Source organism: Stenella coeruleoalba, assembly GCF_951394435.1.
Source record: "Stenella coeruleoalba genome assembly, chromosome: 2".
In the NCBI taxonomy this organism is placed as follows: Eukaryota; Metazoa; Chordata; class Mammalia; order Artiodactyla; family Delphinidae; genus Stenella; species Stenella coeruleoalba.
The window spans coordinates 43,187,843-43,201,191 of record NC_137147.1 but is presented as its reverse complement, the minus strand read 5'-3'; the positions used below and the strand labels follow the sequence as shown (position 1 = coordinate 43,201,191).

Sequence of the window (13,349 nt, the reverse complement as noted above, 5' to 3'; positions counted from 1 at the left end):
AATTCAAAGTGAACTTCAGTACTACTTAGTTTTTAAAATTTCACTATCTGAGCTATCCCATGGAGTACACTCAGAAAAATTCTGGAAGACTGTATTCAACGTATTAGTGGACAATGTCACTATGTGCATATACCATCCATAAGAATGTCTATTTTTTCATGCATTTTGATTTTTTCCCCCGAGGGGAAGAAAGTGAGCTAAATAACCTCTTCCAAGATTGTATAGCAGCCAACACCATGCAACCTTAGACCAGGATTAAGTGACTAGTGCTATAAAAAAGATTAACATGAACAATTAATTCAGATTTTTCTATTCTCTTTGATCCAAAGTATGCTTTAATTCTTTGTAAAAGATCTTTATTCAAGTAACAAAAACTAGAAGCTCTGAATTCCTTGCACAGAAAGATACTTCAGCTTGTCAATGATTTAGGTCAGCCCACCCCCTCACCCAATGGAATGTGCCTATCAAATTCTGTTAATATTAAAAGTAAATTATGAGAAAGAAATATTTATTAAAATAGTTACCTCAACATTTCTAAACGATACAAATTTCATAAACAAAAATGCCAGGCAATCCAACTAAAAATCTGAATATATATAGTTGATCAGTAATCTGTAGATAAGTGTACATTTCAGAATAAAGACTTTTAATAAGTCACCTACTCAGTGATTTGAAGTCTGACTCTGGAAAGTAATAACTGCAGTTCATAATTAGGGCATTGTTATTAATGCTATAATTTGCTTTTATCCTTCTGACAGTGCTCACCTTTTCAGAATTTGTAAAAACATCAGATTTCAATTCTCCATCTAGAAACTCATTAAAGTATTTCATCAATTTCTGAGCCTCTACTGCCCGTTGTCTGGGTGTGTTTACCCCCTCCAACTGGTCTCCAAGGTGACAGACCTTGGTTGCTACATAGCTGATGTGCTCATCTAGTTCCTGGAAATGTTGGAAGGCAACCTAGGAAAAATGTGAACAAGCATAAAATACAATCAGAGAACCCAGATTAACTACAAATACTATCATTATTACCAAGGGGAATCTGCATTAGAAGTATTTGGAATCTATCACCTTAACTACTTAAAAACACATTATCTTATGTAAATTACTGACTTTATTATTTTCTAACAGTTATACATGCTTAAGTGAAGGAATCTAAATATATGAAATCTGAGCAGAAATCAGCTTTCTAACCCCTAACACTAAAGAACAAAGAGCCCCTGGGAGGCAGCAATGCTAAACATGCTCTTCTAACTACATTTACAAAGGGCAATCAAGTTCCACATCAGGTCCAGGCTGTGAAAGAGGTTCAGAGGTTCCAGATTAAGTTTAGGGCCTAAGAATGGCTAAGAAGCTTGGCCTACTTACCCCAGAGTCAGTCTAGAGATCTAGTTTTACTCCCAAATGGTCTGAGGAAGAGTTCTGCACATGCTTTTCCCAGTTACACCAGCATTCTCATTAGGGTATATACCTCATGACTTTTGTGAAGCTTCCCAGACCAGGTTTCCTCTAGGGAAAAACTTCATCCAGGCAATAGTTGGTCTGGTATTATTATTTTGCTTTATGATTAAATGAGAATGCAAATAAATACCTAAATATCCAAGCTAATCATGATCCCCTAAAAATACAGGTCTACTGAATTATCATTCTTAAAAGTTTGCACTGTTAAAGAGAAAGCAAGGACCACACTGTAATGGATACCACCCCATCCTAAGGGAGTACTGTGATCCCAAACCAACACTCAGTAGGCAAGCAAGTGCACCAAGAGTGCCTGATAACAATTCCTTAACATTTTATCCCATGAGATGGGAGCAGTATAAAGAAACCTCAACAATTCTGTTGCATTAGATTTTTTTAAAAAACTGAAAACTGAAAGGAAATAAAGATATTAAAGCCTGCATAAACTACTCATTATTTAACTAACTGTTTACCTGATTGCTTTTCTGGAGATCTTGTACCTTCCTGGCAAATTCCTTAGCTTCTTTCTGACACTGTTGCTCTAGTTTCTCTACTTTCCTTTGAATCCTTTCATCCATTATCTGGAGTTCTTGAATATGATTTACAAATTCTTCTAATAATCTAACAAAGGAAAATTAGAATATGTATCAATCCATCTATAACTGATCACTAGGAAGTGACCAGTTCACTTAAAATTGGAAATAAAGTATTAGTGAGCATTCCTTGAGGTAAGGATGAACATGTTAATTTTCTCTTCAGCATCCTGTTAGGGATTATCTCTGACATAAATGAAAACCTCATATGGAATCTCCATTAACCCCCAGAATTGAAACCAATTTTATAGAAATAGTTAAAAAGGTAAATCGTACTATATAAAAATAATACTGTGCATTCCAGGGTATGGTGAATTTTTGTTCCCTCAATTTACGATACTTAAAACAACATATTCAACATGTTTTATTTTAGAGGTATAGTCAGCCATTTCTAATTTATTACTAATTGGAGAGAATATTAAATTCTCATAATGCAATAAAATCCCTTCCCTCCTATCACTTAAAGTCCTTCTCTAAAATAAAAGAAACATAAAAGGAAAAAAATAAATCTCAAACTTCTAATGCTTCTTCCTTTTATTGGCCAGTTGTTAACTCCCTTTACATGAATGTTGAAAGGAATTCCAACAGTCACCTCTATTCCAGATACAAATTTGTACTAGATTGGGTCTATGAAAAAAAATTTTTTACTTCACCTTTTAGGATCAAAAGCTTCAGGTCCCCCTCTAGAGCCTCCTCCTGGGGTTCTCCATACAAGACGTTCAATATACTCATCTGCCACAAAAGGCTCCTAGTTTACAAAATAAATGTTCCTTTAAAAAGTTTCACAGGCCATGACTTAATACTACTTACAAAAATGAAACAGTTTGTACCATGTGAGAACTTAAAATTAAATTACTAATTAAATATATCTGTATTATTAAAATGTACAGGCTTTTTCAATTTAAAAAATCTTCAATAAACAAATTACTTAATGAAAATTAGTATATTAAAATATTAAAGAGTATTATGAGCAGGAACATACCAAAGGAAAAATGAGCAAGGGACACAAACAATTTATAGAAGAAATACAAATGGCCAAGAAACATGAAATATATACAGCTTCACTAGTAATCAAATAAGGTCAAGTTATCACTTTTTTTTTCTTCTTTTTGCCTCACAAACTGACAAAGTTTTTCTTTTTCCTTAATTATCATATGCATAAAAGAGCAGGTAAGCTAAAATTCACTCTCATTATTGTTAGAAATGTTAAAAGGTACAGTATTTTTGGAGGACAGTAGGTAACATTTTGGTAACATCAAAGTACTACAAATGCTCATACCCTTTAACCCCAGTAATTCTACTTTTAAAATTCTAAGGGAAAAAGCAGATATGAACACAAAATTTTTGTATCATATATAACTCTGAAAAATTATTACACAAATATTCAACAAAATCATTATTGAAAAATTATAGTAAACTTACAGGATAAAACAATTATTTTCCTATTAAAATCATGTTGTAAAAAAATTTAATGAAATGAGAAAAAAATGCTCATGTATAATATCTGATATTAAAAAAGCAGGATAGGACTTCCCTGGTGGCGCCGTGGTTAAGAGTCCGGCTGCCAATGCAGGGCACACAGGTTTGAGCCCTGGTCGGGGAAGATCCCATATGCCACAGAACAACTAAGCCCGTGCGCCACAACTACTGAGCCTGTGCTCTAGAGCCCGTGAGCCACAACTACTGAAGCCCGCATCTAGAGCCCGCGAGCCACAACTACTGAAGCCTGTGTGCCACAAGCAAGGCTGATCCATCTAGTGTCAAAGCCAAAGATCTAGCTTAAGAGTGACAGAGACCAACTCTAAGCTCCTAAAACAGCCCCATCCTTCAAGTAGGCTAATCAGCCATGTGGTAGCAAGTTGACTACACTGGGCTTTTTCCATGCTGGAAGAGTCATTCATTCTAACAGGAATAGAAACATTCCAAATTGAGTTTGCCTATCCTCAGAGGAAGTGTTTGTTCTCCTGGCATAGGATCTCACATATCAGACCATGGGACCCATTTAACAGCAAAGGAGGTGACCATGGAATCAACTGGTCATATCATAAACCATACCACCCAGAAGCTGCCAGTCTGATAGAGCACTGAAAGAGCCTGCTGAAGGTATAACTGAACTACCAGTTCAGAGACAATACTCTATAAAGATGGAGCACTATCCGCCAAAATGCAGTATACATTCTGAATTGAAAACCTTTATATGATGCTGTGTCCCCAACAGAAAAAACACATGAGCCTGGGAACAAGGAATAAAATCAGAAGTGGCCCTGCTCATCATGACTCCCAATTTGTTCTTGCTATTCCTGCAATTCTAAGGTCTACAGGGTTAGAGGTCTTAATCTCCAAAGGGGGAATACTTTTGTATGGGAACATAATTAAGAGTCCCAATAAACTATAACTGCAAGTGCTGCCTGGGCATTTGGCTGCTTTTATCCAGCGAATAAAAAACAAGAAGAGGAGTGACCATCTTTGGCAGGGCAACTGACATCATCAGAGGGAGGCAGGGTGGCTACTATACAGAGGGGGCAGGGAACAATATGTTTGACACACAGATCTCCTTGTAAGGATCTTGTGATACTCCCTTGACCAATTCTGAAAGTACATGGACATGTGCGCAGCCCCGGCCTAAGAAGAGTATGGTAACCAGTTAAGCCACCTAAAGCAGCAGACATACTAGCTGAAGGTGAGAGGGAGTTAGAATGGAGAGTAAAAAATGGAAAGTGATATCAAGTTGCAACCTGAGACCACATGCAACAGTAGGGGCCATAGTTCATCTCACTAACCACCTTCTAATTTTCCTCCAGGATAAGAACCCCAACTGGAGTCTAGAGGAGGTACCCCCCAAATGTATGTGAAGACATAGAGTCTAGTGGCACAGGGGTGGTCTGCGGTGGACACGTGTCATCCAGATCTCCCTTCAAGAAGAGTCTTGCTCTAACTGCTAGCAGTGCTGTCAGCACAGAACCTTCACCTGGCAGTATTTTCAGGGATCCACTCAGCTGCAGAGAGCCACTTCACTCAATGTCATACTTTTCTCAATGTGGTCTATATCCAATGACTAAATAAGATGGGGATATAAAGGCCTGACCACTTTGGTAAAAAGCAGGACAACTCTGATACGTAATTTTAGTTCCAGATCTTCCCACAGGGATCATCACCATTATCACTGGGCCAGCATTGTACTGCTACTTCTCCTAAGGCCCAATCTTGCTTCTTTACCCTGTCCCTTCACATGTGTTTATCCCAAGCGTACTTTCTAATAAATATTCTGCACACTAAACTCTGTCTCAAAGTCTGCTTCTCTGGGAAAACCTGCAACACTGTACTAGTCTAGTCAAGAGATGCTAATGACTCAGATGAAAGTGGCAGTAGAGGGGGTACTGTGATGTGGCCCGGTTCACGACATTTTGAAGACTGTACTCATACAAAGTGCTGATGAATTGGATGTGGGAGAAATTTTAAAAAGGAATCATGATTACTCATAGACGTCTGCAGCCTGAACAACTGTATGAATGGTAAATGGTGCCATTTAGTGAGACTGGGGAAAGAGATGGAAAAGGGAGTAGGGACGTAAGAGTTCTATTCTGCATATGATATGTTGAAGATGCCAATTAGATATACAAGTGAATATGCAGAAGACAGAGTCAGAAAAATAAGTTTGTATTACAGGGAAGAAACTGGCATTAGACATAATCTTAGAGCTACTTAAAACCTCAGAACAGGATGAGATCATCTAGGAAGAAGAAGGGCATGCCAACATGTGGAGATAGGAGGAGGAAAGGGATCCAACAAAAGACAAAGTAAGGGGGACCAGTAAAGCAGGAGGAAAACTTAGGAGACAACAGCATCCAGGAAGCAAAGTTCAGGTTTCATCTGCAGAAGCGATCAAATTATCAACAAGGGTTTAAGATAAATCAACTACTGATTCCAATGGAATGGAAGTTCCAAAAAACAAAACAAAACCTTTGCTGCTTATAAAACCAAATAAATCCCAATAATTTACTTTCCAATACTTAGCATTGCTGCAAAGGCATTTACAATGAGAAAAAGATAGTCAAATTAACAAATTCTCCAAGACCTCCAAATAACCAAGTCCTCCTAAGAGGATTCTCAAAGATACCTGTAAACTATTACCCCAAAAATCTTTTAGAATTTCGTGAACCTGACAAAGGTATATCTTAATCTCTATTTTTCTGTAGTAATTAAAAGCAAACAGCCAAAACAAAAACAAAAATCTAAGTGTGTACTACAAAGATACTATCATATTAAATTCAACTTTACATAATTGATTACTGTGTTGATCTATTAAGCTGATTTCCTATTCTTTACAAATACTACCAATTGTAATAAAAACTTGGAGTTTGTGGTCATTTCTATTAAAAAGTAAGACCTCAAGCCCTTGGACAGGAACATAAATCCCTAATTTAACATTGTTTCCTTGAGAAAATCCAACTGTTTATATTTTCTTATAGTAGCTTTCCCAAAAATAGATCCAATAAAATATGTTACAGCCACCCACAAACTCAAAGAACATATAATATTTTCGCTTGCTTGGATTAAAAAATAAGGCTCAGGGCTTCCCTGGTGGCGCAGTGGTTGACAGTCCGCCTGCTGATGCAGGGGACATGGGTTCGTGCCCCGGTCCGGGAGGATCCCACATGCCGCAGAGCGGCTGGGTCCGTGAGCCATAGCCGCTGAGCCTGCGCGTCAGGAGCCTGTGCTCCGCAACGGGAGAGGCCACAACAGTGAGAGGCCTGCGTACCGCATAAAAATAAAAATAAGGCTCAGAGGATTTCAGAGAGAAGTATTTCTGTGTCCTATTAAACCAACTAACAGGTGGGTTCAAGTACTTCCTATATAAGGTGCTTTTCTTAAATTCATTGTGCAGACCACTGCCAAACTAATCTTTAAAACACTATATTCCCTTTTAGTCAGAAACTTCCCTATGCAATTCCTAAACTATGACGTTTACACTCTTAAGTCTGCCCTTGAAGTTCTTATATTACACTACCTAACCAAATTTCTTTGCACCCCAAAATGAACAGGTACACTACCAGCAGCCTCCTCTAGTCTTCTTTTCAAACCCATGCTACTTCTGCTTCCTTACCTGTGACCAGGTAACTCAACCTACAAGGATACTTATGGGGAAAGGGTTCTTTCCCTAGATGATCTCCACTGATTTCTTTACTCTTAACCCCTATGAGGCTTAAAAATTCAAATGCCAACACAAAACAATATATTACTGCCATTTTGTCATTTATTGTTTTATAGTAACATTTGTAAGTTTTTCTCTTCTCCACAATTAAATTGAAAGCAAAGTCAGGATTTGTCATACACTTCTCTTGCTTTCCAGTTGTGGTCAATAGAACAATGTTGAACACACCATAGATGCACAATAAATCAAACCACTTGTTATCGGGGCCATGGCCAAATCCCCTGCACAGGATCTTGAAAATCAAAACTTGCTTCATAGATCCAAAACCAAAAAGGCAGGACCACCACCCTCCACTCCAGAAATAAAAAAATAGGCATTCTATGGTGTTATAAATCCAAGATTCTACCAGAAACCAAATATGAACTTTATGCAATTCTGGCACTGGAACTAAATGAATTTTATCACATTTCGCTCTCCTTTTAACCACATTTGATTTGATTTTCATGAGACTATGTGTTTCATGGTGGATTTAAATGAATTACATTTATTGAACATTGATTCTTTTGAAAAGCACTACAAACGTTTCGTTTCGTTTCAGACTAGCAAAATGGGATTCACCCTACCCATGGAAAGGTAGAAAGAAAGCATACACAAGACAACTAAGGGACTAAGTGATAAGCGTACTAGGAGCATCTTTTGTTCCAGTGGTCTTCAACCCTGGCTCCTCACACAGACCTCCTAAAACTCTTGTAATTTCCGGAGTGACAAAGGTGATAGGAGTGGTTTACACAGAACTCCTAAATCCCTTGGAATCTCCTGGGTAATAGGAGCATCTTTTGTCCTACTAAAGCAACTCTTGGTGGGCTCCTGTATGGGGACTGGTCACCAGAAAGATAAGCATGATTAGAAGCCTGGAACTTTCAGCCTCACCCCTTATACTCTGGGAAGGGGAGAAGGGCTAGAGATTGAGTTAATGATTATCCCTACATGATGAGACCTCCATAAAAATCCCTAAAGTGTGGGGTTCAGAGAGCTTCCAGGTTGCTGAACACATCAAGGTGCTGGAAGGGTGGCAGCGCCCAAGAGAAGGGAAGTGCTGCACTCCTTCCCCATATCTTGTCTTATGTACCTCTTCCATCTGGTTGTTCCTGCGTTTTAGCTTTTTATAATAAACCAGTAATCTAGTTAGCAAACTGTTTTCCTGAGTTCTGTGAGCCGTTCTAGCAAATTACTGAATCTCTAAGAGGGGGTCATGAGACCCTCCAATTTATAGCTGTCAGTCAGAAACACAGGTGACAACCTGGACTGCAATTGGTATCTGAACTGGGGGCATTTTTGTGGGACTGAGCCCTTAACTTGTGGGATCTGATGCTAACTCCAGGTAAACAGTATCAGAATTAGAGTGAATTGTAGGACACCCAGTCAGTGTCTATTGGAAGACTGAACTGAATTGTTGTGGAAGAAAATCCCCACACATCTGGTATCAGAAATGAAGTAATACTGAGAGTAGTGGTAGAATGTTGAGAGAAGAAAGAGTTCTTTTTTTTTTCTTTGATTCCCCCAACTAGATTTTTAACTCAAACCATCTTTAACTCCAGTACCTGGAAGGATTTCTGGCCTAGGGTAGGTAAGGTAAGGTAAGCTAAATGTTTACTGAATGAATACATTTTCTCATATACATGATACTGTAATTGGTGGCAAGGTTCCACAAACACTTGTTTAATAGCTAATATGTCTAAAACAAGTAGCATTTCAGCACCCTGAAGGTAAAGGAGTGGTCCTTACTTGTATATCTCATGTTCATTAAACATATTTAAATAGTTAATTGAACAAGAGAATAAGTCTTTTTCAATAAGTCTGTTTAAATAGCTTTTGTTACTTAGTTTGTAAATCTAAGAGACATAAATATGTTTTTACACAAACGTGTTGTTAGCTATTCAAATTCTAATCTGGAAGTCAAATAGCCATTGTCACCACAGTCAAATTACATGACCTCAAACACTATTATCAAGGCATCTACGTTTACAAGAAAGAAAAAAAAATCAAATTCCTAATCCTGGCATTTAGGACCTCTACAATTAAACCCCGATTACCTTACATAGCACTCTTCTTCTTCATGCATGCTATATATTTCAGCTAAAATGAACTCTTCCCTTGTCTCTGGGGTCTACAGTTACCTCCCTTTATATCTGGACTTTTATCGTCTTGTCTGCTTTATACATATATATATAGTTATATATCTATCTTCTCTTCCCTTATTTAACAGTAAGGGTGAGTTCTATATATAATTCAACATTTTCCAAAGTATGTTCCATAGAATTCACAAAACTAACTGTAGAAAGTAGAACAGGCTCATGGTCAAAGAAGTGTGGGAAATGAACTTCTTAGAATATTTAACATACTAAGGTATATTGTAAATCTCTAATGAAACAAAGCATGCCCATACCCCAAACTTCCTTGGGCTCTGAACCATTTGGGTTTTTTGCAGCACATCTCATAGGATTAATATGTATACAGCACACCCTTTGAGACATGCAGCCTCATTAACTTAGTAGGTACTCAACAAATATTTGTTGAATGAATGGGTAACGGACCCTACTTAACAAAGAACTTTCCCATAAAGGTAGCTTGCCCAAGCAGAAGAATAGTCATTGTCTCCAGAAGAATGACAGGAGAGAAAAATAGCAAGTGAGAAGGGAGTACAATGTTCTCAGTAGTGCAGTGAAAAGAGAGGAATACTTATGACAACAAAGAAAAAATTTACTATCCCTGCCACTTTTTATAAAGAGGACATAATCCAAACCACATAGGAATTCCTGTTTAGAATGTCCAACCTGAGGTGATCATTTAGAAACACTGCAGACAAAACTTTTAAACTATTTCTGTCAATTGAGGAAATATCCGGTAGTTTGATTTTGTTGTATGAAGGTGTTTATGTTAAAAAGGAAGTCTCACAGGACCAATAAGAAGATTTTAAAAGAAATAGGATTAACACTTATGAAATTTCATGGATTCAAAACATAATTTTGTATTGATTTAACTTGTTTTTCAATGTGAAAAAATTAAAACACAACTCAGTTTATTGGTGCATTAAAGCCAGGATGCAAAAACTAAATATCCTTGACTACATCCTGACCTCTGTTTTCCACAGTTCTCCAGCTGTGACTAAGAAAGGGAAGCAAGAGAAAAAGAACTCCTGACTTTCCTACAACCTAGGTCCTAAGGCAAAAGCAACAGGAAATGGCGGTGACAAACGAAGTTTGGTTTTTGTTTTCTTTTTTTCCTTCTCCCTCTAAAGCAAGAGACCAACTTTTCACTTAGGGATGAAAACTTATTCAAGAGTAGAATCCACTGTAGGGATGAAAAGATAAATACACTTCTTAATCATGACTATTTACCTTTAATTGTAACTATTAAAGTAATATGCTTTTTAAAAAATTCTATTTATTTATTTATTTATTTTTGGCTGCCTTGGGTCTTCGTTGCTGCACGCGGGCTTTCTCTAGCTGCGGCGAGCGGGGGCTACTCTTCGTTGCAGTGCAAGGGCTTCTCACTGCGGTGGCTTCTCTTGTTGCGGAGCACAGGCTCCAGATGCGCAGGCTCAGTAGTTGCGGCGCACGGGCTTAGTTGCTCCACAGCATGTGGGATCTTCCCGGACCAGGGCTTGAACCCGTGTCCCCTGCATTGGCAGGCAGATTCTCAACCACTGCACCACCAGGGAAGTCCCTAAGATAGTACACTTTTAATTTTGATGAAACAACATACTACATATGGTCAGGAAAGAGAAAGTCACATGAGTTAAGATCCATAAGCATGTTCAAGGTCGTTCTATGAACGCTGTGGACACAGGACTAGTCTGTCTCTATCATCACTGGTAAGTGAATATTACCTGCTATCATAACTGGAGTCACTGAGTTAACTTAAACCCTAATTTAGTTTAACTACTTTACTAAATGGCAAGACCCTAGAAAGCTAAATATACTACAGATATTTCTCTACCTCCTCTCCTTCCCCCATGGTGGGGGCAGGGGGAACAGAAATCAAATATATTTTCAAGGAAGTATATGTGGACTCATGGGATCAAACATTCAAAGAAAAAAAAGACAACTGGGAATGTCAAGCAGGATCCATAAGCCCAAAGGTTAATGCCTTCTGAACTGTATGACAAAATAACAGTTTTCTATTAGTAGCTGGCTCGTCCCATATTTCATTATATTAAAGGCTTCAAGTTCATAAACTGTTTTCTACCTTTACAAAAATGTGAAAATAAAACAAGGAACTACAGAATTACTTAGTATCTTGCTCAGGAACACACAGTAAAAGCTTGTAGCAAAAAGAATGTCTCCCTGCTCCTGTGTCAATCAATAAACAGATGGCACAATTTTGGAGTTAGAGAAATTAATGTAAAGTATATCCCTACACTTAAATCCGAGGAAATGTAATTAATATTTCCCAATTCTTTCTTACAATTATATTTCTTCACTCATAAATTACTATCTTATTACAACTTATTATAAAAATGGCATATACTATTCCTCAATAAATGCATTATCTATCCAAAAGCTGACAGAAACCCAAAATATAGTTAGCTAACAAATGAAAAGTTCCCAGTTGTTATAGAAACTGTGGCGTTCAAATTTTAAGCCAAAAAAACCCAAACAAAACCTGCTGAATCTCACGCAGAAAAAAGGATCCAATTTTCACTTATGGAGAAATTATCTATTGTCAACTGCAGTCTTCTTAATTATTTCTTACACTTTTATTATTCAATATGAAACACAAGCACACATCAAAAAGGTTCTTCCTTCCCCTTCCTTCACATCTCAGTTTTCATTTCTGTCACAAAAGAAGATCCCCTACACGTTGTTAGGTGGTCTAATTAAAATTTTCCTATTCTATTATCTCAAGCATCACAGCTTCTCACACAGGATTCCCCTAAACTGAATTTTAAGTTTTAGAGACTGAAAACGGTCCAAGAAACACATTAGAATCTCACTGTCTCACGCGTTAAGGATTCTTTTTTTTTTTTTACATCTTTATTGGAGTGTAATTGCTTTACAACAGTGTGTTAGTTGCTGTTGTATAATAAAGTGAATCAGCTATACATATACATACATCCCCATATCCCCTCCCTCTTGCGTCTCCCTCCCACCCTCCCTATCCCACCCCTCTAGGTCGTCACAAAGCACCGAGCTGAGGGGGGTTATAATACACTTCAATTCCTCAAGACCCGAACACAAATGTTAATTTTAGTTTTGACTTCCTTCAGTCGGAAAGGGCTTAGTAGGCCTTTATCGTCGTAAAAAATACTACAGCCTTTTCAAATGGAAGGGTAAACTCGTAGGCAAGTGAGCGCCGCTTCCAACACCGGCTAACGTAGTCATTACTCAACCACCAAAAGCGCCTAGTCGTCCCAATCTCAAGGTGGGGGGGGGGGCCTAGAATATCACGCGGGGATCCAGGCGACAAGACGGGGCTCGCCAGACCTGGATCAGGCTCCTCTTTCCGCGCCCCAAGTCAGCCCTTCCCACTCTCATCCCGAGTTCATCTTCCAACGCCCAAACCCCGAGGCTCCCTTCCAGCCGTACGGACAAAACCAATGCTCCTCCGCTGGGACTCCGGGATTGCTCCCCTGCCCACCTCCCCACCCCGGTCCCCAAGCCACCCCTCCCCCCTTTCACGCTCCGCCCGCGCCGACACGGGAGCCACCACCCCACCCCTTCCCCTTCTCACCTTCCTTCCCCAGGGCTGCTCCCGCAGCCGCGAACGCCCGCTCCTCTGCCCGCCCACCTCGCTGCTCGCACCCCGGGCCCGCCACTCCCTTAAGAGCTGCGGAGACCCACCTCGAACAGCTCGGCCGTCGTGGCCATCCCGGCCGGCTGAGAGGCTCGCTTCGTACTGGATGCCGTCTCTTCTTCACATGCTGCGCCTCAGCGGCGCCGCGCACAGGTCTCTGCTCGGCTCGCCAGCTCCGGCTCCCGGCCGCCGCGGGCCGCCCCGCTCCCCGCAGAGCCCAGGCGGGGCGGGAAAGCGGCCATGAAGCGAAGCCGCAGACGCCTGTCAGCTGCCTCCCGGCGCCGCCCGCGCCGCTCCCATTGTCACCGCCTCGTACGCCGGAAGTGGAGCTGCGCGCGCCCGGGTGGCTG

At 39.6% G+C, this 13,349-nt stretch overlaps 1 protein-coding gene across 2 annotated transcripts in view; it reads right to left on the bottom strand.

Moving 5' to 3' along the window:
• EXOC5 (exocyst complex component 5) overlaps positions 1 to 13,320 on the bottom strand; it is a 115,876-nt gene extending 102,556 nt beyond the window's left edge. Inside the window, exons 1-4 of one of the 2 annotated variants that reach the window (XM_079909234.1) lie at positions 13,047 to 13,320; positions 2,705 to 2,799; positions 1,932 to 2,079; positions 766 to 960 (exon numbers count right to left, since the gene is read on the bottom strand). In XM_079909234.1, the coding sequence (XP_079765360.1) occupies positions 766 to 960; positions 1,932 to 2,079; positions 2,705 to 2,799; positions 13,047 to 13,073 (465 nt within the window). In that variant the 5' untranslated portion in view covers positions 13,074 to 13,320. The remainder of the gene's footprint in view (positions 1 to 765; positions 961 to 1,931; positions 2,080 to 2,704; positions 2,800 to 13,046) is intronic. The other variant, XM_079909233.1, reaches the window with a different exon arrangement.
• Between the last annotated feature and the right edge of the window lie 29 nt (positions 13,321 to 13,349).